Raw genomic sequence first — 27,475 nt, forward strand, 5'->3', positions numbered from 1 at the left:
TAATTGGTTTCGGGACTTCAATTCCAAAAATTATCATGTTACACCTTGGTTAGCTATACCTCTGCGAGTTAAGCAGTAGTGCTTCCTCAACATTTCTAGAAACACCAGTATGTTCTTCCCCTTCTGGAAGTTACAACTGAACTGACCTTTGTAGGATTGGCAAACAGCATACGACCAGAATAAGAATTGTCCTAAACCTCGCTACTTTCTTGGATCACATTACATCCTCATCGTCAAGCTACACTTGTGTATAAATCCACACACGTAGTGTTACAACACGATAGTTAATAATGGATGTGTTTCCCGATTTCCACACACGTAGTGTTACAACACGATAGTTAATAATGGATGTGTTTCCCGATTTCCACACACGTAGTGTTACAACATGATAGTTAATAATGGATGTTTCCCGATTTCAACAGTTTCCATTCGTGTCTCTGTTCATTTTTAACACAAGCTTCATTACCAGCAGAACTTTCTTCAGTTTTCAGTATTGTGCTGGAAGTAATTAAAAATATAGTGTATTAATGATTAATATCGAGAATTATACAATATTTCAGAATTTCATCAGTTTCTGTTAATGCCTTTGCTGATTTCAATTTGAACTTCTTTATCATTAGGACCTATTTTCGAATTGTAGGACAACTTGCTTAATAACCAAACAGAAGTAATATTCCACAGAAGCGTATGTTATATTTTTTGTGTAACCTCCATGCACAGTTTATTCAAGTCTATGTAGTTCTTATACTCCGTAAACTAGGTACCAAATATGTCTTTTTTTTTTTACCATCAAATAATTTAGTTTCTTTAACTTTCCATACTTGATCCTTTTTCGTTGTCATGGTTCGTAGCTGTAAGAGATACTAAGTCCAATTATTAAGTAGTAATTTATTATTATCTTAATTGAGAAGTTACTAAATACAAAGTAGTTTTTATCCTACATTTTTACAATTAGTCTAGTGTCATTTTTAGAGAAATTATGAGAACGTTTGTTTTGAAAATTGCCGATATTCAATCCTGGATCTGCTTGATGGAATTGTGACGCGTTACCCACAATGTAACCACCCCAATCACATCACTGTTAACACCTCCTTCCATACGCACTCGATTTTGATTATTACAGAAAAACGTTTGTTATATTTTGAACAAATTCACAGTTAAAAATATTGGGGTTTTTTTTTTAAACCTCTCGAAATTTATGATTTGTTTGTTTAAGTACAAAGCTACACTAGCTATCTGTGATCCACCCACCACGGCTATCAAAACCCGGTTTATAGAGTTGTAAGCCCATGATATACCATTGTATCACTGAGGGGCTAAAATTTTATCACGTGATTTTTCTTACGCGATCATCTTATCCACTGTCTTCTCAGAATATATTCACACTCGACAACCTTGATTTCCGATATTTCATTTTGCTGGAATGTATGTGGCTGAAACACCCACACTAAACTCTCTCCTCTCAGTTATAATACCAAATTAGGATATGTTTCAGTCTCACACGTACTCACAGTTTACCCTCTAGTCACGTGTACTTTAATATAATAACGTACTATGAAGGGTTGTTTATCCGCATTTGTTCCATTGTGTATTCATGGTATTTTTGTACGAGTCTCATGAGACTTGATGTATTACTTCTTAGCATTTTGTATGTATGTGTGTTTGTGTTCCGTAGTTTCTATTGTCTATGCTTAAACTAATAGAAGTTATATATTATAGGTAGATTAATAAGTTTGTCTCAAAGTCAACATGATGTAATTTTTAAAGGAAATATGAAATATTTTCTAATGTTCAAGTTACATTATTATAATACTAAACATTTGCCACAACTCCCACTTTTACAGAAAATAACTAATAAGGCAGTCTACGTGAAGACGGTTAACGAATATGTAAAACCAACAACTAAAAGAAAATTTTAAACATTACAGTGATAACTAAATATAATGTGACTAGAAGCTTATTTGGTATAGATTCACTGCATTTTTAAACAGAAGTTGGTATAGATTCATAGTAATTTTAAACAGAAGTTGGTACAGATTAAAGTATTCAATTGTGCGAGCTCGAAAATAATCTCAAAACAAGAACTCCAGAAAATTACGGCAGAACTGTTCGTGTGGTTTTAAGATAGTTGAACGAGAAAGCGTGCTAAGCCTTATCTTTTAAACAGTGTTTTATGGTAGAAATTATCCTTATCTCTTAAACACCAAGCTCATGCGCACTTTATTTGTGGATTAAGGATTAAGCCATAAACGTCAAACCTAAAAAAATTATCATTTCTTTTATGTGCATATATCACCGAGTTGCACGAATATGGTATAATTTCAATCATCTACGACTTCCAAATAGAAATTGGTGTCTACAAGCTTCCAAAATAAAATATAGTAAAAGATGAAGGTAAAACTCATGTTGTCCCTTGTTACCACTAACCCCCGTAAAAATAGCCAGACAAATGCTTTTGTTTCTTATTGACAATTTACAAGTACTAACAAAGGACGTTCCTTTCTCATTTCCATGTTAAATCTCACTTAATGTAACTGTCTAATGATAAATAAAAGTCTACCCCTTCCTCCAGCTACTCAGGAGTAAAAGTGAAGACTTATAACGCTGAAATTTTGGATTTAATCCTTAAAATAGGAGCAATACATCCAATACGTTAGCAACTTTACGCTTAATAACAGCCAAATGATATTTCTTATGGTACACGTTTTTTATTTTGTTGGCCCCAAGTGGCTCAGCAGAAGGTATACTGGCTTACGACATTAAGAATAAGAGTTGTAATACCTGTAATGGGCAAAGATATTTCACTGCTTAGCTTTACGATTAACAACAGCCAATCCTTAATTTGTTAAAGTATAACTGTAATGCATATTTGTAATTACAAGAAACTTGCATCAATATTACATCACGATCAAACGTTTTAACTTTTAAAACACACAATATATATAAATTATACTGCAGATTTCATTCAGCAGTGCTAACGCCAGATGGGTTGGATACCACAGAACAGTAGTTATTTTGAAGCATATCTTTAGTAGCGTTAAATATATACAAATTTATCAAGTATTTTCAGCTAAAATTTAGTTTTTCAGTCGAAAAAGCTTAAGATGTTTTATTCCTGTTGATAACAGAATATCACACACAGCGCTCTTACACAACTTGTAAAACAGAACAGCCTATCAGTCTCAGAGTTCCAGCGCCACCTGGTATAGCCCTAAAGATCAATGTGATTTGTGCCTTTTCTATTTCTGAAGTAACGTAACATTCAGAAAGATACCTTCCCCATTTGAAACGAGCATAAAGACACTATCGTAGATAAGAATATACTAAAGTAACAAGTTTCACTTCCAAAAATGACATTGAATACATATTCCACAAAGATGTGTAGGAAAACAAAGTAAATGAAAAACAAACAAACAAAACTACTCGTCAACAATAAGCAAGATGATATAAAAACACCCTAAGTTTAACTAGAAATTATGAAAACATTTTGGACCAAAGATTGTGTCATGTAGTGCGTAAAATAGTTATAAAAACTGAATGCCAGGTTCGAACAGCGTATGTGTGATTATAGCAAAGCTACATCAGGCTATTTACTGTATCCACTGAAATTAATCGAACTCCTCATTTCGGCGTTGTAAATGTGTAGAATTACCGCTGTCCCACCAGGGTGCAATTCGAATAGCATTATCTGAACTAAGAAACATAGCATGTACATCGTATCGCGTGTACCTTAATTGTATGAAAAACTCTCTTATGTAGGAGAAACAAACTAAATATTAAAACGTATATAATGTTATACAATAAATTAAGAAATTAAAATAAATGTGGATGAATTAAGCAGTATGTATCGAAAACAATGAAATTAAGGGGAAGTTAATACAATAAAACTTCCTTTTTACAGGTACCGAACAAATAAAAGAAAGCAACTTTCTTTTATCGCATGAGTAGGCGTTGTGAAATTTGGGTCAGAGTAAACTACAGGAAATAATTCTGAAAAGGAAACACTATACGATAGAATATTTTTCTTTTACTCCTCATGGAGGGGAGGATTTCTAGGACTAAAAATAAAGTGCAGTTCCTTGTGTTCACGTAAGAAACGATGAATTGTAGCGCACCTACAAACTAGTTTGAATAACGCAGTTTCTAGTGTTCACGTGAGGAACACACTGCAGCGTACATTAAGACCACTTATAATAAGTTTCTCAAATTTACATGAGGAACGTTCAATTGTAGCAGACCGTAAAACAACTAACATGAATAAGGTACATTTTCTCATGTTCACGCGAGAAACGTTTAGTTGTAGCAAACCTACAGACAACTAATGTTAGATGTGAAGGACTGTTGTAATTGCAGAAACATTAGAAGACTGGCTCATAATTACAATTCTTCTGTGTTTATGAAATCTCTCTCACTTTGTCACACCAATACATAAAATGTTGCAGCATAAATTACGCAGTACATGATATATTAGAATAAAACAATATTTAGGTCCAGTAATTAAGGAAAATATAACCTATGATTGAAAATTCCTACCATAATTGAACGTGTTTATTTGCAGTCAAGTGCAAAGTAACACAGTGGATTATTTGGGCTGTGTCTCCCACAGGTATCAAAATCCTGGATTTTACCGTTATAAGCCTTCAGGTTTATCACTGAGCCACTGGTGCCATAGTTAAAGTTTCCAAATTCCAACATTTAGAAATACTTATGGTAACAGGGAACTTTAAACATTTAACGTTATGATAAATAATAAAAACAAGTTATTAACTAGAGTGGATAATCATTCTAATTAGTATAGTGACAAGTAAATAATATAAAATCAAAGCAATACAATTTTGGAGCCCAATACACTGAAAATCATAAATGTCACAGTGAGATTAAGAAAGTGATAACAATCAAGTGTTTTGCATTATTATTTGCTGGTCAACTATGACATGTGCTGGAGGTCAGTTTAAACCTGACCTCGTACTAAAGAAGGAATGTTGATTATACAAAATATGGCAAGCTTTTAGTAAAATAAACAAGTTTGTTTACACAAATAATCAGATGCATTACAGAAATATTTGTGATCTAGAAATGTCTGTGAATAGCCATGTTTAAAATACTAACATTATCAGTTATGTTGAAAATTTGACATTTGCTGGAATTTTCAAAAAACACACGATAGAAAATGTCTGGTGGTAATGTTTCTTCCTGCTTCTCCAACACTGCAATATGTAAATTTAAACTAATAAATTACAACATTGGTGGGTTTTTGATTAAACTCTTTTGTTAAAAAACTGCTTTAATTGCAATATAGAATGGAAGAAAACTTGTATCACAGAGGAATCTTTCAAAACAATTCTCAGCAGATGTCTACATGACCAAATCTCTCAAATAAATTTTGTTTCTCTACTTCTAGACTTTACATTGTGATAAAGGATTTAAATCAAGAATTAGATTTTTGTTTAAGTTTCACTTGATGTTCACAAGTTTACCATTAAATAGCCTTTCTTTTCACTTTTCTCCTACACCTCCAATTAGAACAGTCTTAAGCATTATTTATCCTATGTTGATTGATTACACAAATAACAGAGCTCATAGTTTAAAATAAAATTTGTCCATGGTTGTAAAATAATGCATTTAATGTAAATTAATCTATTATAGAATATTTAGATGCTAACAATAATAAATACAGAAGCAGATACATTTGAAGTACAAACATTCCCAACTTCATATGATAAAATTTTAGTGATGAAACTTTGTAGAATGGATGGCAACTGCCTGTGTGGAGACACAAGTGTAGAGGATGATGTTTCAAGTCTTTCACCTTCAAGACCTGAAGACAAAAGGTGGAAGACTTTCAAAACGCCATCCTCTACACTTGTGTTTCCACAACAGGCAGTTGCCGTCCATTCTACAAAGTTTCATCATGAATACTCTGCCTAAACAATCTATCATAGAATGAAATTTTAGGATCTCTTTAAAGCAGATTTGTTTGTCTTTAAATATATGACATTATGCATATTCTTAGAAATACAGAAAAAGGACATATAACACACTACCAGCTTTTACATATTTCAACTAAATGTAGATATTTTTAACCTAGATATTTGCTGTTATTATGTATTTTGCTCTATTTACAAAAAACATCTGTCAGAAACATCTCATAAATTAGTTTTGAGTATGACTGAATATACTCAATGTCAACAAATACTCAACTTTAATAAAAGTAAGAAAACAAATTAAAAACATAACTTACATTACTAGAGTAAAATATTAGATGGCTGATGGGTTAATCATTCTGTTTAATGCTTTTCAAAATTCCATGGAACATCATGATCCAATTTTAAGCCAATTTTGAACAAAAATATCTCTTTTTGGAATATTTCAATAAAAATACTTAATATTTGCTACAAAAAAAGAAAACACCAGATAGAAAAGAAATACAGTGTCTATATAAACCTTTTCATTATTTAGTGGATGTTCAAAACACATTTAATTGGCAATCACCACAAGAATACAACTAACCCAGAGAAGATTGATTGCCAGCTGAAAGACAAAATCAGAACTCAGAAATGATAGAAATGAAAATTTATTCCTAAAGTTCAAATTACTTTCATAATTTGCCATTCATGACAACTTCTTTGGTTGCTTTATAGATAGTAAAGCCATGTTCAGCTATCTGTACATCCACTGGTTTTAGTCTTGCAAGTAAGTAGACTTACCTCTGTCCCATTAGGAAACGCACTTTGATAGAATACTACTATAACCTAGTTACAACTTACACACAGTTTTAACATAAATATACTGTAAAACTATAACACATAGCTCTACCATTAACTTATGATTAATATTAATGAAATGTAAAAAAAAGGTTTAAGTTCACATAACAAATAATAATGATAAAAATATATACTGTTATTGCTCTCCAAAACTGAGTTCAGAAATAAAAAAAAGGAATAAAATTAGAAAATTTAATAATAAAGTTAAACATTTTAAAACATAAGTAAAATATTGTAAAAATAAACACCTTCTTGGTCACACTCAGCCTTCAATGGGTTCAGATGAATGGTTGGCCTGCAAAAATCCTTTTCATCTGAGTGCTTACATTGAAAAATGTGGCTACTTTGAATGGCTATTCTATTGTAGATGAACATTAACATACACAAAATTCAATGATTAGCATACCAAGGTTTTAAACCATCTTGACTTCACATCAGCTGCCTTTTTTGTTATTTATAGTACAATAAAAAATTAAAGAAGTTTCATATAACAACATATTAGCTCAAACTTACTACAAATGTTATTAAATAGTTAAGGAACCCATATTTTCCTATAAATGCCCCAATATAATACACATACTTTGTTGTAAAATGAATTTTTACAGTTGGTTTTCAAGAAATGGAAGTTTACCATTCATTTTATTATATTCAAACACACTGTCAAATTTTTGCCCATCCGATAAAGTAGCTTTTCACCCAGTGGTCTACTTAGCTCAAGCCATGTGTACATGGGGGCAATCTTCACATCTTCTAGAGGGGTTTTACAAGATATTAGAAGTGTTAAACACAATCCATCAAGCTCATCTTCAGGCTGACCACTGTGTTCTACAGAAAGCACACCATGAGGTTTATGGGGTGGAGTTTCAGGTCCAAAGATTGACTAAAAATATATATATTTATATGATAAATTTAAGTAAGCATTCTAAGCTGAAATATGCATATTTTCATGTATAAACAAAATACACTCTTCTCCATGTCCTCATTAAATATATGTACATATATCCACATAACCTCTAGTATGTATTATCATGTATTGATTAAATGTATTATGGACTTCATCTTTACCAATCCTACAAGCTTAACAACTGTATTCATAACTTAGGAATTTTGTTCTCAATCTGAGAGTAAATTAAGCTGAGTATTTTTTTAAATAAAGATACTTAGGCTAATAAAAGCCAAGCTTATGGTATACAACATATGCAAGAGACAAAATTTTATTTACAGAACAAATTATAATTAAAACAATGTAAATAAAATATATTAATACTAAACTATCAAATGGTATTCCCACAATAATATATTATCAAATCAAATATTTTTGAAGATATGTATGGTATATCTTTAATTGTATGAATGTAATAATTTACAGACACAAGAGAAATTTATCTAACTAAAATGCACATCTTGTTTACACATTCTTTTTTATACTTCTAGATTTATTAAAATATTTATAGGATTGAGCATTTTGTGAAGAGGACATAGAAGTGCTTCTTAGATTAATAACTATCTTGAAGGTGTTGCAGTGTTTCTATATAAGTACATCACATTTACCAAACCTCCAACCTGTGTACTGAGTACTACAACAACAGAAAATCCACCTGACAAAATCTTTCACTTACTGTAACAAATTTCTTCAAAGCTGCATGAACACTTCTTGTGGGATTTATTTCACACAGTGGAAGGTGAGCTGCTTCTTTTTCCGAAACAAGAACATGAATCTTGTTACTGAAAGCAAATATCATAAATAGAATATTGACTTTAGTGTTGAAAACAGTGTTAGTCACGTTTATGGAATATGCACACACATGACAAAATGCACACATATGACAAACAGGACTTCACGTTGAAAAGTGTTAATCATGTTTACGGAATATGCACACACAAAAAAAACAGGACTTCACGTTGAAAAGTGTTAATCATGTTTACGGAATATGCACACACAAAAAAACAGGACTTCACGTTGAAAATTGTTAATCATGTTTACGGAATATGCACACACACAACAAACAGGACTTCACGTTGAAAACAGTGTTAATCATGTTCACGGAATACGCACACATATGACAAACAGGACTTTATGTTGAAAACAAAATACCGATCACATGGCAATAGCAGTACAATTAAAATAATATTTTTAAGAGTCAAAAACAAAACATAAATTACACGTGTGGAGGCAAAATGCAAGAAACAATAATATAATTCCCAATGCTGAAACCATAATACAAATTATTAAATAAGTTGTGTTTATATATCACATATCTATTAAAAACCATTTTTCAATCAATATCCATATTTCACTAGCTACATACATTTTAAACAAATCTTTAAGAGTTAGAGACTCATGGTCACTTTTTTCTTGTTTTCAAACACAAAGCTACATGATGTTCTATGTGTGATCTGTGCATCATGGGTGTTGAAATCAGACTTTCACCATTATAAGTCTCCAGACTTACAACTGAGTCAGGGCTTTAATCTGGCATAAAATTATAATTCAAATAAACTGATGATGTTTTTCCTTCTGACTTTCACAGGACACATAATGTACCACATCATGCATTTGTTTAAATAAAGTACCTACAGTATTAGATCATGTTTATTTTTCAAATAATTAATAATTAAAGATGCTCTGATGATCAATAACAAATAAAAATACAACTCACAAAACTTAAATAAAATTAAAATAGTTTTAAAACATATCCAAAAGCATGAGCAATTGAGTAAAAAAAATTAGAGAGAGAGAGAAAAAAAGAACAGGTTATATTATTAACCATTGGAAATAGAAATTCTCAGTGATGATGTGAAAACCCACCTGTACACAAAAAATATATACCTAAAAACAGGTGGTTTGGGTTGAGATTTTTTTTTTCTTATGTAGAGAAGCAAAGAATGTTTTGACCTTCTTCAGTCATCATCAGGTTCAGAAAAAAATGAAAGAGGTAGCTGACCAATAGCTGACCACATGTTTGAAGGGGGTTGTGTAACCGAGTGTAGAAATGTAGAGAGCATGCTTAGATGTTTGATTATATTTATTAATATAGGTATAAAGGTTTTCCTTTGTAGTGGTTTATTTTGGGCTTGAGTTATTGTATAAGTAAGGCTTCTTTAATTTTGCATTTGTTTATGTTTGTTTCTTTATTTAGTATTTGGGTGTTTTCTGTGGTTATGTTATGTTTATTTGATTTGAAGTGTTCAAAAACGTGTGAAGGTGACTTTTTGTGTTCTTTGAATCTGGTTTCCATTTTTTCACTTGTTTCTCCAATATAGAAGTTGTGGCAGTTATCACATTGTATTTTACAAATAATGTTGGTGTGGTGTTTCTCAGTGTAGTTTTTACATAGTGTAGACTGTAGTTTTGTGTCTGGTTTTTGAATAAATTTGGTATTAAGTAGAATGTCATATTTTGTTACTAGTTTTTGCTAAATGTTGGTTATTTTTCTGCTGATGTTGAGAATATATGATATGCAGCAGTAAATGGTTTCGTGATTGTTTAATTCGTGGGATATATTTACTTTTGTTAGTTGATTTTGCTTTTTGTCTAGGGGCGTGCATATAATGTTTTCTACAGTTTGTGGAAGAAACTTGTTGATGTTGATGAAGTATTGTTTTATTTTGTCTAATTCATCGTTAATTTTATCTGGTGAGCATAGTTTGTGGCTGTGTTTATTTGGTTTCTTAGTATGTTGAGTTTTTATTTTGTTTCATGTGCTGAGTCCCAAGGAATGTATAGTCCAGTATGGGTTATTTTTCGGTGGATTTCCGTTTTAAATTGTGTATCGGTTCTGGTAATTTTGAGGTTAAGAAATGATATTTGATTGCTTTCTTTCTGTTCACATGTGAAGTCAATGTTGGGATGTATAGAGTTAATGTGATTGAAAAAATTAAGTGCGTGTTCTGTAGATCTGAATCCTGTAACCATGTCATCTACATATCTGTACCAGTATAGTGGTGGATGTAATGCTGTGTTAATTGCTTGTGTTTCAACTTGTGTCATAAAAATATTGGCTAGAACTGGTGATACTGGGTTGCCCATGCTTAGGCCATTTGTTTGTATATAATTGTGGTTGTTGAACATGAAGTTTCTCTTCATCATAGTGAATTCTATGAGGGTTGCTAATTGGTTGCTGGGGATGTCTATTGATGAGTTAGGGTCTTAGATATAGAGTTCCAAGGCTATCATGCAGGCTCCAGCAGTTGGGACTTCTGAAAGAGGGATATAACATCAAAACTAACCATTAATGCTTTATGATTAAGTTGATTAAGATTAGATTTGAAATTAAAAGAGTCTTTGATGAATGAGCTAGCTAATGTTACATATTTGGAGAATGCCCATGCTATGTATTTACCAAGATTGTAATTAAACAATTCATATGTGGACATTATTGGTCATAGTGGATAATCTGGTTTATGAGGTTTGAAGATGCTGTATATTTGTGGTGTGCATGAGTCGGTCTTGCATAGGTAGGAATAAAGTGTTTATTAAATTGTGTTGGCTTTTTTCATTTTTAGCAGTATTTTGTTTATTTCATTTCATGTGTCTTTATTGGATTTGTGTGTATTGGATTAAATTCATTTGTGTCTGATAGGATGTTCTTCATTTTTTGGATGTATTCATTCATGTTCATTATGACTATAGCACTTCCTTTATCTGCTTTTAGAATTTTTATGTTTTTGTCTTCTTTTAGGTTTTTAATGGAATTAATGTCTCTTTTTGTGAGATTGTTTTTTAGCTTTCTGTTTTGTGAAATTATGTTGATGGTTTTGTGAGAAAATTCTTTGAAAAAATCGTTTAAGTTGATGTTTTTAGGTGTTTCTGGAAATATTTTTTTTTCTGAGAAGTTTGGCTGTTGGATGTCAATAAAATTGTCGAAGTTGTCTTCTTTCTGTTGGTTGTTTTTAGATGTTTTCTTGTTTTTGTTTTCTGTGAAAATTATCACAAGTCTCTTGGCTAGGTCTTCTAAACATGTTTTAATTTTTAAAGTTGAAACGTACCTAGGTGCTATTGCAAAGTTGAGTCCTTTGATTAGTAGATGAATCTTGTCTGTGTTTAATTGTCGGTCGAATCTGTTAATCATGAGGTTAGTCAACGGTTTGTCATGTTGGTGTCTTTTCTGTTGTTTTCATCTTAGTTTTTCTAGTTTCTTGTTGTGACAGATCTTTTTGTCCCTGTCATTTCTAGTGTTGATTTGGTTTATGTTTCGTTGTATAAGTCCGTAAATCTCTGGTTTAATGCAGAATGCCAGTTGATGGTCTAGGTTCATTTTATGTTTTTGTAAGTCATGTAGTTCTTTGTATTTCATGTTCAACATGGCTTCAAGTAGTTTTTTCGGTAAATTTTTGGTAATGTTTGTAGATTGATTAAAATGTTTTGATAGTTTTACCTTTACAAAGTCAGGGGTTAGTCGTTCCTTTCTACATTGTTGAATGAAATAGATGTCATTTCTTCTATTAATAATTCTCACCACATGAAACAAAACAAAAACTCAACACACTAAGACACCAAATGAACACAGCCATAAAACAATGCTCACCAGATAAAATTAACGATGAATTAAACAAAATAAAACAATACTTCATCAACATCAATAAGTTTCCTCCACAAACCATATAAAACATTATATGCACGCCCCGAGACAAAAAGCAAAATCAACTAACAAAAGTAAGTATATCCCACAAATTAAAAAATTGCGAAACCATATACTGCTACATACTATATATTCCCGACATCAGCAGAAAAATAACCAACATTTAGCAAAATCTAGTAACAAAATATGACATTCTAGTTAATACCAAATTTATTCAAAAACCAGGCACAAAATTAAAGTCTATACTATAGGGTAGCCTGTAAGTCCCTACCCATCCATATATCTTGTGTCTCTAGCGTATCTGTGTGCTGTCCCTCATTCTCGCTGCATAATATTATGCGATGCCATGTTCTGTGAGACATTTTCCTCAACATAGCAGGGGTTATTGTTTGAAATGCTGCAGTAACAGCTGCCTTCAACTCATCATTAGTATTATAACATTGTTTATAATAACATATGGACGAGTAGGGACTTACGGGCCATCCTGTATGTAAAAACTACACTGACAAACACTACACCAACATTATTTATAAAATACAATGTGATAACTGCCACAACTTCTATATTGGAGAAACAAGTGAAAAATGGAAACCAGATTCAAAGAACACAAAAAGTCACCTTCACACGTTTTTTAATACTACAAATCAAATAAACACAACATAACCATAGAAAACACCCAAATACCAAATAAACAAACAAATGTAAACAAATGCAAAATTAAAGAAGCCTTACTTATACAACAACTCAAGCCCAAAATAAACCACTACAAAGGAACACCTTTATACTTATATCAATAAATATAATCAAACATCTAAGCACGCCCTCTGCATTTCTACACTCATTTACACAACCCCCTTCAAACATGTAGTCAGCTATCGGTCAGTTACCTTTTTCTTTCTTTGCAAACCTGATGAATGCTGAAGAAGGTCCAAACGTTGTTCACTCCTCCACATAAAAATTTTCTCAACCCAAACCAGCTGTTTATAGGTATATGAATATAGATTCTGTTTAGAATCTATTAATCAGGCTTGTTGGTAAAATTTGCTTTAGGACTAATTTTTATCATTTTCATGTTCCATTTTTTGTGTTGTGGATGCATCCAACACAATTTGAAATTTTTGTTTAAAGAGTTGCACATATCTAAGATCAAAAAGCTCTCTTTTTTTATTTTTCAAACTTTGACTCATCTATCCATAACACCCTTTTCCAACCATCAACACAGTTTACTTTTTGCACTTTTTTAGCAAAGTACAGTCCCTTGACAATAATTGTAGATCAAAGTAAAGATACTTCAACTACTACACAACCAAATATTCCATTCTCATTGAGTCTTCTTGATACTGTAAATCTGGACATCTTTCTGTCATTTGGTACATGGTTGTTTATTTCACACTTGAGATCAGTGGCAGTCTTTGTTCTGTTCCAAAGGCTGAATAAACAAAGATATATAACATCAGTATAATTGAGTTTAGGTGTTCTGCCTCTTTCTTTCCTGTTTTAAAATTTATGTCTTGTATTCAACAATTTTTTGGGAACATTTCAAGTTTGCATCAATTTGTCAGAGTCCAACCAACATCATGTAAACTTGAAATGAACTCTTTGCTCTACTGACAATTCACCATGCGTTTTGGGCCATATGACAATAAAATGTAATATATGTAATGTTAAACACTGTTTTTATCAAGATTCATTTGTGCAGTGCTATTAAATTGATTTCTAAGAGCATATACTGGTGCCATATGCTAGCTTCTTGCTGGCTTATTTCTACATAGTTAAGACACTGCACAGGGTACAATGACAGTTATTTCAGACCCTAAGTTTGATCAATATGTTCATCCAAGCAAATCCCTTATGACATGTCCTTGGTACAAGAATACAGTAATTCTAAAGAATGATAACTATTCTCATCCTGGCTCATTCAACTGTAAACAGGAATCAGTGAATCGTCACCATATTGTTGAAATGCACATTTTATAATGGCATGGAAGAATTAGTCCCATAAAATGGAAAGTATAAGAAAATATCCTCTTGTCTGAACACTTTTCCACAGTACCATACATTTTCAGTATAGAAAAATTATAACTTCAGATATGGTACTTCCCTCTTCTCACAATATCAGCTAGACTCCCACATTGATTAGAAGAGACTTGAATTACAGAAGCACAATTGTACCCCCCCCCACAAAAAAAATGTCTGAAATATACTTCCATGAACAAGAAAGTCAGATCTGAAGATGAGAAACAGACCTCATCTGAGTCAGATATAATCTTAACTCATGTATGAAATATGCAAGATATGAAGGTAGAAAATGAAAGGAGCACATTCAAGTGGGAGAAAATGTGGTAGGAAAGTGATCCTAGCTACAAAATATATTATAACTCAATCCCATAGTGAGAAAAGTGGGCAAACAAGAATGCACTCCTGGATTATGGGGAAAAAAATTGCATTTTATGTGATTTTTATCACACATTTTAGACTTACTAGTTTCTAATGCATCTTATGGGTGAAAGTTCATTATAAAAGTTTTAGTTAGTTACTCAAAAATATAGAAAACAAATTACTGAGTGCTACACCAAAATACTTACTTTTCTCGTTTACGTATGAAAAATAGAGTTCGAAGTAAAAGTGCATCATGGGGATGAATAGAAGGAAGAAGTGGCTCATGCCATGCTTCATTTTGTCTTTTGGAATATTCACGTGCTTTTTCAATTAATGGGAGGATGTCTAATGCTCTCAGATCTAGCTGCTTAAGATCATCTATCCATGTGGCTTGCAATGATTCAGAATCAGCTCGAGAGACTGTCTTAAGTTCACCTCCTAAGAAAACATTTAATATCAATGAAAAGTTTAATAATGCATGGGACAATGACAAAAAATTGTGAGGACTGAAGGATGCATGCATTGAAAACAAATCTCAGGGACTAAAAATTACTCCGTTAAAACTTGAAGTGAAGACTTTGTATAGATATAAACACCTATATATCAGCTTGATTTGCACAAAGCACACATACTTACTGGTTTTACTTCAATAATAAACATTTCAAGAAATGCCTGTACTGAAATATGGTAAAATACAGTTTTACTTAATGTCATAAATATATTTTTGATAAATTGTATTCAGAAGCTGTTCTTTGATACTATCCACAGCTCAGCTATAGATCTTGTGATTAGCATGTAAACAAATCATATCACTTTTTGAAAGGATGTAAAAACCAAAGTCTCCTATTCAACTCTGAATGCGTTTTATTACATTAAGCTAGGAATTCTTTAAATACACAAATTATACAAGTTTTCTTCATATTAGGCTTAATTTTGAAATTCCAATTTCCACATATTTCTCTTTAAAACATTAAAGTAAGGTGAAAACTAGTTAAATGTTGATACCAAACAAATGGAAACAATTATATCAAACTGCAGATTATCTCAGAAATTTCTTCTTTTGGTTACACTATATTTCTCTTTAATGACAATTGTATCTAACTTTTAGAGCAATATGCAAAGATGATGTATGATGAACAGTAGTGGCAACAGCATCACACAGATAATTTTGTGCACCAAACAAATTGTTTTAACACTATATTTAAAAATGAATTAAATATACAATTAACATTTATTAGTTCTGAATTAAAGTTCAATTATATATGAATCAAAAAATGTGTTAATGTGTGTTAATATCTGTAGTGATTTTAGGGTAATGGTTCCCAGGTTGCACTCCCAATAATTTCAAATGTGTCCACGGACTAATGATTACCAAAAATGCAAAGTAATTCAAATAGCAATTTAGTTAACAGTACTTACAAAGACTGCTTAAAGTGCATCTGCTATTGAGAGAAATATGTTTTTCAAATCTGTTCATGTATTACATTATGATTCATTACTCACATAGCATTAAATAATGTTAACATTATAATATTAATAAAAAATATTAAGTAATTTGTTTTCTTTTTCTCTCAGGTATAGAATATGTTTAAGCATTATTGTAAGTTATACCAAATAAGCCATCACTAACATATTTAAGATATATATATTTCTGCCTCTGCCCCAGTAAGCTGACTACACCTTTTTACATCATAATTATTTCTTCTAACTCACAGAATATTAATAAGTTAATATAATAAATACATGAAAGCCAATATGAATCATAAAACACAATAATCAAGGTTTTAATAATCACCTGATAATAGGTATGGTCTATCAGATGCATAAAGTGAACTTACTGCAGTTATAAGTTCTTTAAATTTTATTATTTTTATTAGGTGGTTAATTAATACAAATAATACTTACTTTTCTTTCTGTGTAAATGAATAAGTATTCCAGTGTTTAAGAACATTTAATTGCAACATAAATTCTATGTGCTCAATACTTTGGTTATAAATGCATTTATGCTACAAACTTCAGTACTGTGATTAGGCTTAAAATCAAACCCTAACAATGTCAGTAGACTAGATATTAAAGTTTTTCACAGAAAAAAATAAAACGTATATGGTCCAACAAGTGTAGAAATAGGCAGGTAGAAAGTTCTTACAAACTCTGTGTGGAAAAGAAGCTCATAAGATTTTTAAAAGAATAAAAAACATTGCATACATAGCATAGATTACCTGTAACATTCCCTGTTACAACAAATCTATACCAATGCCCTTGAGCACTTTCAACCATCAGCAGGGTAGTTGGTTCAAATTCTAGACCTGTTTCTTCCAACACTTCTCTCTTAGCAGCATCCTTCAAATTATAAACATGATTCATATTAAAAAACAAACAGATGCCCTGGACACCCTACATTAACAAAATTAAAAATTTATATCATGAATATACATCACTACCTAATAAAATTCTACGATGTGAGCTGTACTGTGAGGTTGATAAAAGATGAATTTCTCAGTTTAGACTCCTTGTTACAACATGCTCCATATCTGTGAAATCTCAAAAGTCACTGATTGTTTCAAAACACTAAATGTTTTATTGAAGAGAACATGGATTAATTCACTGTTTCAAATAAAACTGATGAAACCAACACCTAATTGCAACTTAGTGTAAAATTTATGAAGTATACATTTATTGTAAATTTCCTTCAAGTTACAAATGTGGCACTGGAAGCAATCATAAATTATACATTCCAACATCTTTAATGAACGAAATGTTTCTCAACATCCACCTCATTTTAAAAGATCAGTATCTAAGGGTTCACACTTAAAACAATATAAACAAGACTTCTTTGTAAGAAGATATATTGGAGCATATTCATTGTAACCTGAAACTAGAAAGGAAAAGTCAGTTTCTTCATCCTTTAACTTTTGCATAACGATAACAAATTTTGCTGATAATTTTAATTCAAACAAGACCTGTACTGTAAAATATTACGAGTATACATAATTTTATTCATTGTATGAATAATAACAAAATTAATAACCCCTCGTAACACTTACATATGCAGGCAATGTTTCCAGGTTCAGAGCTCTTTATTACACACAATGTGATTTTCTGTTTTTTTTTCACTTTAAACCTTTTACAAGCAAAAGTAAGTTGTGTTTCCTGAATCTGTTTGTTTCATCTTATGGGAGCTGTTGAAAGGTTTCTTTGTATCTACTCTCATTTAAATTGATGGAAATAAAAGGGAACTACAGGTTAAATATGTTTTTGTAATTTTAAAATCATAATGGAGGCCTAAATAAAGAAATAAAAAAACACCTGGACATACTGGACCAAGCTATATGCTCTCCAAGTTTCAAAATGGTCAAATCAAAAACAAAAAACTGACAACTCTTTGTTCGGGAAAAAAAAAGTCTCCCTACATTAAGGGAGAGGCATAATTAATGATAACTGGAGCCCAAAAAATTATGTAAGCTCAAAGTAACAAACACAATCAAATGAGCTAGTTAAATATATGTTCTGCTCCATGCCTCATCATCTCAAATCTTAATTTTCGCATGTCTGTACCTTGTACCATTGATAAAAACTGTAAAGTTGCAAGCATCATATTGAAAGTCAAAATAGAATTTTCAAATACAAAATTTCTAAATCTCATATAACAATGATCAACTAGTGAAATCTAACTGTTTATAAGCCCAACAACTAATCAATTATTCAATTCCACTGATTTTCCAGCTCTAATCCCTTAATGAATGTAGCTAGATATGGAACTGTATGAAAGTGAAGCTTCAGCCTGTTAGCTTTTTAAACAATTCATTTGGATGAAAATGAATATTTGATACATATTTTGAATTCAAATAGCCCTTCAGATCTATATAAATTTTGCACATACAACAACCCTGTAAACAAAACTCTTACTCCTAATGTAGTAATATGCACTTCAACTGTTTGTGGTATAATCGACATCCTTCCAACTATATAAAGACAACACGTCCTTCCTATATACTACTCTCCTTTTGCACATTCTTTTTATTACAAATTCTATACAACAAAATGGTAATTGCTCACAAGAATATCTTCTCCAGGTTCCATTCTACCTGCAGGGAGATACCATGTCCCAGCACAAGAACGTTTAGCTTCTTGCATCATCAGAACTTCATCATTTTCATTCACGAGAACAACAGCAACAATGTATGTTACAGACTTTTTTATTACAGGTTTGTAATCTGACACAGAAGACTCCACTCCTTTAGCAGCTGGAATTAATTGAAATTACTAAATATTCTTGTGGAAAATGCATTGTACATGTACTTTTAAAACATATACTAACTATCAACTTTGTAATAGTAAAAGATTTATGTATATATACTTCTTCAACCCTTTCATTATGGATTGGGTGGAATCCCCCCAGCTCATAACCACAAGGTATCCATGAAAGTAATTATACAATGATTTTTGATAATGTATGCACATGTTCACAAAATTTTGCAAGTTATTAGTAGGTGTTACAAGGTTTTCATAAACATATTATCACACTTTTAAGTTTTTATTAAAATATTTTAATCAAAGATTTTTTCATAAATGTTTTTCCAGAATGTTGACAATGCAACATGCAGAGTAATTTTCATTTTAAGATTAAAAATACTTTTATATAGAAGAAAAATTTCAAATCTCACATGTGAACTCTTTATAACCTTAAATGTTTTTCATAAATTTTTTTTAATTTTATCTGTTATTTTTACTATCAAATAGGAATCTCTGTATAAGTGTGACAGATTTCACCAATTTTGTAACTACCATAAAAAATTAGGAAGTATTTATAAATTATGGTTTTTCTTTCTACAATGACTAAAAATTATAAAGCTTGAAAACAAAGATGTAATCTAAATAACTTAAATGTCATAACATTAGACACACACGTCCACATATATATTTTAGCAAAAATTAATATATTTTGATAAAGTAAACAAAATCAAAAGGAAGAACTACATTAAAAACAGCAAGTCCAAACCTCTGACTAATTATATTAGTTTTTTATAACTTAAAAAACAACCCAAAACAAAAAAAAATGAACAAAAATGCTGTACTAATTGAAAAGATCTCAGGGTACAAATTATAATGTGGGATTATAAAATGTATCCTACGTTTTGGAGGTGACTGAAGAAATAGAACCCACATTGTGGTGGGGATACACCATCTATCAGTTTTAACCTTCATTCACCAATCTCAGATAAGAAATATAAAAGTAGAAAACATATAGAAATAGAAATAAGGAGAGTGAGATGTGGGTGCTCAAGCTCAGAACATCCCACATCTCTACCACCCTTCACTGCCTGCAGACAGCTGTGGGAAGGTGACTACTCTCCAAAGTAAAGAAATATGAATTAAAATAAATGCCAGCACCTTATTTTTATTTTGTTTTAGCTTGTTTTTTAAGTTATAACAAACATATATATACATATTTATTTATTATTTTTATTGTATTGACCTCTCTATCATTAATGGCTAAGACAGAAGTTACAATGACAGTGCATGTACACATGTCAATGTATCCAAGAATATAAAACTGATCTTTAGTCTTTACAAAGAGACCTGTCTTGATTGTGTTTTAATGGACTAGCATTTTGTAAAACAATCACATTGTAGTTATAATACATTATATATGTATGTGTGAAACAACTGAGTAAAAAGGTTGTAACTGGAAAAGATAACTTTACTTTTCTTCTTGTTTGTAAATAGTAATAATGTATTTTTTCTTAAAACATAAAACAGTAAATACAGAAGAAAAGTAAACAATTATCCTTTTCAGTTATAACCTTTTTACTTAGTTTTCTTGTTATAGGTTGCTAAGCCTTAAGAAATTTCTCACGTGGAGAATGTGAAAGAAAACAATTTTTTGAAGTTTTATATATAAACATTTCAATAAACAAAAAGTAATAAATTATTATATCAATGACAAAAATCCATTACAATTTATCTAGTTTAGTAATGGAGCTATATAAGGGTTAAAAAAAAATTAAAGAGGCTAAAAGAGTCAGCTCACCACTATGAAAGAAAATAACAATGCCATTATATTTGAAAATGGCTGGAAAAACCACTTGTGGGACATTCTGATTGGTTATTCACATGTCATATAAAGAATTAAGTGTACATAAGGGACTGTTTCCAAATATCAAAGGAGGTAAGTGGGGGAAGGCCATATTTGATTCAATGCATTAGTGATATATCATCATACAGAAAAGATTTTTTATTTTATATTCATGATCTGTCACTATAGGGTTAACTCTGAAACATTTCCATATTAATATAAAATATCAAGTAAAGGAAAAACATGTTTTACAAGTGTTACTATCTCTCTAAATTTACAATTTTAACCTTATAAGAAAAAACAACAATTTGGTTGTGAACATTCTATAGTTACAATTAAGGAAGTAAGAATATTTATTTTTGAAATATTATATCTGTTATTCAGTATTTTAATTGTTTGAACATACATACTACAATGTAAATGTCAACACCAAGACACAAATAATTGATTATATCTATAATAGAATATTTTAAATTTATAATATAACCATGAGAGTTTTCCTATAAAGGATAGGACCTGCATGTATTTTTTGAAAGATATATAAATGTAGCATGTTAAATAATAGCCAGCACTATCACCAACCACTAGATCACAAACACATACACATAAAATACTAATGTTTAATAATTTCTAACACCATGTATTACATAATCTTCACACAAAAAGAAACCATTTGGCAATTCAGGATTGTCTTAGAACAACAACCCCTTAAAGTATTACATATATAAACCCACCCTATATTTTTGGGGATATCATTAAAGCCCCTCTTAAACTGCTACGTAGTGCTAGCCTCTGCAACTGCTGATGACATCTCATTCCATTAGTCAGCCATTCTGTTACACAACTTAAACTGTCTTAAGTGGAGCTTCATTTGTCTTATCCACCACTGTGCCAAGATCTTTTTCTTCAATCCACTATACTGAGTTTGTTCCCATAAATTTCATCTCCTTGTTATATGATCTGTTTTATTGTATTGTAGAGGAATAACTACAGAATAAATAGTTTAGAATTTCAAAACTACTTTTTACTAATTATATAGATTTTCTAAGTAGAATATTATTTTCATATCATATCTTTTTATTATTTTCCTATGGCATCAATTCTTACCTTTGTTCTATCACAAAGAAAACAAGTTAATAGATCATAAGTTATCCCTGTAATGCAATCCTTCTACTGATGAAATCATCTTGGCAGCTCTTCTTTAAACCCTTTCCAATAAGCCAATGTTTTTCTTAGATAAGAAAACTGAAGATGTACACAGTAATGCAAATTATGCCAAACTAGTAAATTATAGAGATAATTCTTGACTTGTAATCAACATGTGCATAAGAACATAAATAAACCCTAAAATTCTGTTAGTTTATTATCAACAATAGAGTACTACCTCAATGGCTTGAGCAACTTACCCACCACCACCATGCCAAAATCCTTTTCTTCAGTCTCACTACTAAACAGATTCCCTTATACATATATATTAAGTGTGATCCAAATTATGGTAATCCAAAAGGCACTACCTTGAGTTTACTATATGAACTCAATAAGTCATCTAACATTAAATGAACATAATTTAATAAATTCAATAAAAATCATAGTTTTGATGTATTTGTATTTTGAAGGAATTTGTCTGATTTAAAAAAAAGAATTTGAATAAGCATGCATAAGAGGAAAAATAAGTAAAGATAGCATCATGGACAAACCAGTGGAAAGATTCAATTCTTACTCAGTAAGTAATAACTGAGGAAAGTTTTTTACAATTATGATTTTTATGTTTAAAGTAAAAATATAGAGAACTCCATTTTTCCAAAATAGTTGGATTCCCACAACTTAAAAACTTATTTGATAGCAAAAATACTGTAATTGTTGGCCGTTAGGTTACATTAATCAAATTGACAAGATGCTTTGTATCTATGATTTTAACTGTATACATGAATTTAAACAAAATTCTTGACCTTAAGTTTCAAATTGCTATAAACAGAATCAAGGTCTATTTCTCTTCACAATAGCTCAGTACTAAAGAAAGATTTATAAATAATCACACCTAAATACTTTTTTGTCTATAACAGTAATGCTGACCTCATCCAAGAAATACATCTTTTCTAAATGCCAATACCCCAAGATCATAACCCCATACTTATAAATTTGTGGTGCTGACATTAAGAAAGAGCTTAAAATTTATCTTCCACATTTTGGCTCATTCTGCAAGACAGTCAAGTCATTTTTGGATGAAAGAAGCATTCTCAATAGAAATCACACTTTCTAGCAATTCATTATTAGTACCAAATTTTTAAATGTCAGTGCCCATCAAATAAAATGTAAAATAAAACATAAAAAACTTATTACAAATGATTTATGAAGATGTATTGAATATGCTAGCCTATTATTTAAAAAAGTGGCTGCATGGAGAAAAAGTAGAGGGTTATTATAAATGATGTTCACTTAAACTGGATTTATGTCACATGTGGGATACCTCAAGAGTTGAGGTTAGAATCTTTACTCTTTTTTTGGTTTACAACAATGACCCAATTGGAGGATTGGTTAATACATTATTTAAATTTGTTGATGATGTTAAGATATTTGGTGTTGCTAGCTGTGAGGTAGATTCTGCTGTTTTATAAAATAATTTGGATTATTTGGAAAGCTGGGTTAATAAATACAAGATTGCTTTTAATCATGATAAATTCAAGGCAGTGCATGTGCATTATCATAACTTATAGGGAATAAGGATCTTGGTTTTCTAATTTATGAGTCTCTTAAGCCATCAAAGCAGTGGGCTATTGCTGGTGGTATGGCAAATAGGATTTCAGATTGTATCTACAAAAATGAACATAAATCTAAATAGGTTATAATTTCCTCATACAGGTCACCAGTTAAGTACCATTTAAAATACAGCTTTCCATTGTGAGCTCCTTATCTTAGGAAAGACATTGAATTATTAAAACTAGTTCAGAGTATGGCTACTTGGATGATACCTGGAATGCAAAGGTTGTCATACAAGGACAGGCTAACAGCTCTGAAGAGTTCTTATGGAAATGTTTAACACTGAGAAAGGAATTGGTAGTGTTCTTACACCATCTTTTTCATACTAGAGAACACAAATGTTGATTCTAGCAGATTAGGGATCACATTCAGCTAAGACAGTTTTATTTTTCTAACAGGGTAGTTTGTCTTTGGGATGCCTTCAGATGTGGTAGATGTAGTAAGTTTAAGAGATTTTAAGGAAAGGCTTGATAGAGGTGGACTCTAAATTTGTTGTTTTCTGTTTTGTTTTTTAATGGGTGGATGGCCTAGAAAGATTAACAGATCTCTTGTTGCCCTTAAATTTTATAGTATGCCATTCTATAAAATAACCTGGTGAAAATTATTTTTTTTACAAAGAATAAAATAACACTATGAAAGAATGTTTTTGATATAGTGCTTTAAGAATACTCTTGATTCATATACAAATTTTGTTTTGAATTCTGTCTTTTTAGAAAATGAACAAATTTAGAGATAACAGTAGAAAGGTCTTAAACAAAAAGGAAGAAATATCTTTTTCACAAATAATTCTTTAAAGGTGAATTTTCAACAAATTTAATAATTGCTTTAGAAACTGTACTTTGGTTAGGTATAATTCCTGTGTGGCTGCCATATTTTTAAACACTTTAGATTTTGAGTAAAAAATCAAACAAAATATGTGAGTCCTCAAACTCAAGTTCCTCTCGGTCATTCGGCTGTTTCCGTGACATTTTACAACTATGATGTAATAGTTGCTAAACATGCTTCATTGCGCGCCAACCATTTTGTACCTTTCAGTGCTGGTGTTTTATGTAAATCTATCAGTGATTTTTTCAGATTACATACTTTGCAAAACCATTTTTTGTCTTGATATTGCTACTTTATGTTTGTTTTATGATAACATGGTTTACTGCTTTGCTTATATTTGTAAAAACGGATTGCCATCGGGCAAAAGCTTCTTTTCATTTCTGTGCATGGAGAAGGAACCAGCAAGGTGGCAAGAGTGGGTGCGGATGGTCAATAGGAAGAACTGGACTCCTTCACACCATGCAAAGCTTTGTCAAGATCACTTTGAATGCTCATGTTTTGTGTTGGATCCCACTGTTTTGGATTCTGTGGGTTTCAAGCCAGGCAGGTTGAGACTGAAAAAAACCATCAGCAGTAGACAGGATTGTCCCCACCATCTTTCCTTGTGTAGAGCTGAAGACTGATCTCAGCCTGCAGGGTACAGGTTCCACCCCTCTGAAGCCACCCCTTGCCATCAAAAAAGAACAAACTTAAAAGTATGTGTGCAGTATAAAGCCATAAACAATAACTAGTATAATATAATAATTTAAAAAGTACAAGTTTTGAAGAATGTAACTAGACATAGACATTCATGAGTGTGTTTTGATTTTGGCACCTGAAAGTCAGTGAAACCTTGATTTCCTAGTCTAGAAAGTGGACAAATTTATCCCAAATAGAGTATATTCTAAGTTTAAAAGCTGGTAGATCATTCTGTAAATGTTTTTGTATCATTTTTACATATGGAAAAGTTTGAAGAATACCATTTTTCAAATTTAACATTTCAAGATAAATTGAAATAAGACTATGTCTTAAACATGTTAAAGTAATCAAGTACATGTTATGTATTTTTAATAAAAAACATTGTAGACTTGTAAACAATCAAATATAAACTCCATAACATATTTCCATAACACATCATAATAAAATTAATCTTAACACAGTACTTTGACATTATCTTATTAAATGTAAATCTCATAAACCTCATAAAGTATGTTGTTTTAATATATAATTTTAGTTCTTCAGTATTGCTCACAGTTCTGCTACTCTCGCTCATGGAACTGTACTCATCACTTGAACTTGTCAGATCTGTGTCAAAAGTAACTGTCCTAGGTTCGTACAGAGTAGGTTCGAATTGATAAGAAACTCAACACTGTTCAGAACATAGTCAAAACAGACTCCGCTTCTGTTTCTCCATATGCACTGACCATGTTTATTTACATTCAATGCGCTGGCGTTGGTGGTTTGTTTGGCAACTATTACATCACAGTACTTTTCCTAGCAGCAAATGTAAAAACTAAAACATTCAGATTGCCTCTTGGAAAGGGCTCTTTCTGCACCAAGTTCTATGTTTCATTTATTAGCACATATGTTTTGTAAAAAATGTGAACCTGCAAAATTAATCACTATGAGTAGTTCTTTTGACTGCAAAGTTTTCTTTTTTCTGTAAAATTCACCTTTAAAATGACAATACGATCAATCAGTTCATTAAACCAGAGACTGTGATTATCAAATATAAAAACACCATGAGTGTGGCATCATGCCAATAAAAGAAACAAATTTTTTCTTAGTATACTATATACAATTACTCTTACAACATTAAACTATAGTAAAAACTACTTTATAATACAACTAGAAAAAGAAAGTTTAAAATATTAAATACAAATGTTTTGTGTAATAGTATACTGGAAGGAAGAAGAAATGGCATATTTTGTCTTCGAGAAAAGTGACAGATTCTCATTTATCCTTTCAACGAAATTCAGGTTTCATGTCCAACATACGTGTACGTTATTACAAATTACTATGGATTTCATGAAATGTATTTTAATGACTCTTATTATTATTAGCTGGCTCAAGTCCTAGACATGTATATACATGCATATAAATTTCCCTTTATTAATATTATTAATGGTAAACTACAGTTTTAGGCACAGACAAAACTTACATCATATTCATAAACTGACGATCTAATGGTACGTTAACTCACAATTGCCAAGTAAATATAACTATAGTGGTATAAACTATAATATCACTAGCTTTACTATGCGGTGAGGTTAGAACTAACTGAAGTTAAAACTTACCTAATTCTCCGATCTGTTCCTCTAAGCTATAGTCAACTATAGATGCAGAATCATCATAGAGCGCATTTCCTTCTAAAACTTCTTCAACGTATGATTCTATCTTATCCATAGTATTAATCTATCTACCTTTCGGAAGACGAAACTTCAAGAAGTTTACAGAATGATAACAAGATCTGATACCTGAATATATTTTGCTTTGCGTCACTAACTTTCTACGTAACCCACGGAAGTTACTAAGATTAAATAATCGTGATGTAAAAAGAGACCTCTACGATTTAATACAATAACATGTTCCTTGTCAGAAACAATATGAAATAAAATACGTCAAAAATCGAAAAAAATACTCCACAGTCTACACATAGCTATATAGATATGCATGTATATTGAAATTATGAGGCACTGCATAAACCCCAGACTACATAAAAACGATCGGATTTTAACGGCCATACATCATTCATTATTTACTAGGTCGTAAAAATAAAATTAAAAGCTACGCTACACAATGCGTAATGATACGTTTCATAATACTGTCAAAGTTTTAGTACAATACTCACAACCATTTTTGCTGTAGGATGGCAAAACAATATTAAACAACAATAAAAGGGAATAACTGATTGACCCCTATTATGAACCACTGCCACAGTTCATTATAAAATAAGAAATTACAAAGTTCCCTCAGTAAGTAGCCAATAAGTACTGAGTCAATCTTACAGGCTTATGGTTATGTATACTATATATACTGCATACTATATATAACAATGAAACTATTTTATCACTCTCCAGGCACGATAATACACTACGTAAAAATATAATTTT

At 31.1% G+C, this 27,475-nt stretch overlaps 1 protein-coding gene across 3 annotated transcripts; it reads right to left on the reverse strand.

Moving 5' to 3' along the window:
• Positions 1 to 479: 479 nt before the first annotated feature.
• LOC143222326 (8-oxo-dGDP phosphatase NUDT18) lies at positions 480 to 27,475 on the reverse strand. 3 transcript variants are annotated; one of them, XM_076448716.1, is made up of 7 exons: positions 26,660 to 27,475; positions 18,782 to 18,969; positions 16,945 to 17,065; positions 14,932 to 15,163; positions 8,384 to 8,489; positions 7,396 to 7,644; positions 480 to 498 (listed from the first exon to the last, which is right to left on the reverse strand). In XM_076448716.1, the coding sequence occupies exons 1-6, from the start codon at positions 26,766 to 26,768 to the stop codon at positions 7,399 to 7,401; spliced, it is 1,002 nt and encodes a 333-aa protein (XP_076304831.1). In that variant the 5' UTR covers positions 26,769 to 27,475; the 3' UTR covers positions 480 to 498; positions 7,396 to 7,398. The 3 variants fall into 3 exon arrangements, with proteins under 3 accessions (XP_076304831.1, XP_076304830.1, XP_076304829.1); XM_076448715.1 differs by lacking the exon at positions 480 to 498 and adding an exon at positions 4,990 to 5,207; XM_076448714.1 differs by lacking the exon at positions 480 to 498 and having other exon boundaries at positions 5,252 to 7,644; positions 26,660 to 27,470.

The sequence above is a fragment of the Tachypleus tridentatus genome, chromosome 8, assembly GCF_004210375.1.
Source record: "Tachypleus tridentatus isolate NWPU-2018 chromosome 8, ASM421037v1, whole genome shotgun sequence".
Taxonomy (NCBI): Eukaryota; Metazoa; Arthropoda; class Merostomata; order Xiphosura; family Limulidae; genus Tachypleus; species Tachypleus tridentatus.

Coding starts and splice junctions, on each gene's coding strand:
- LOC143222326 (XM_076448716.1), bottom strand. CDS start 26,768: ATGGATAAGATAGAATCATACGTTGAAGAAGTTTTAGAAGGAAATGCG. Junction 18,970..26,659: donor GGAACAGATCGGAGAATTAG/GTAAGTTTTAAC, acceptor AATTAATTCCAG/CTGCTAAAGGAGTGGAGTCT. Junction 7,645..8,383: donor CTTTGAAGAAATTTGTTACA/GTAAGTGAAAGA, acceptor ATATATTTTTAG/TCAATCTTTGGACCTGAAAC.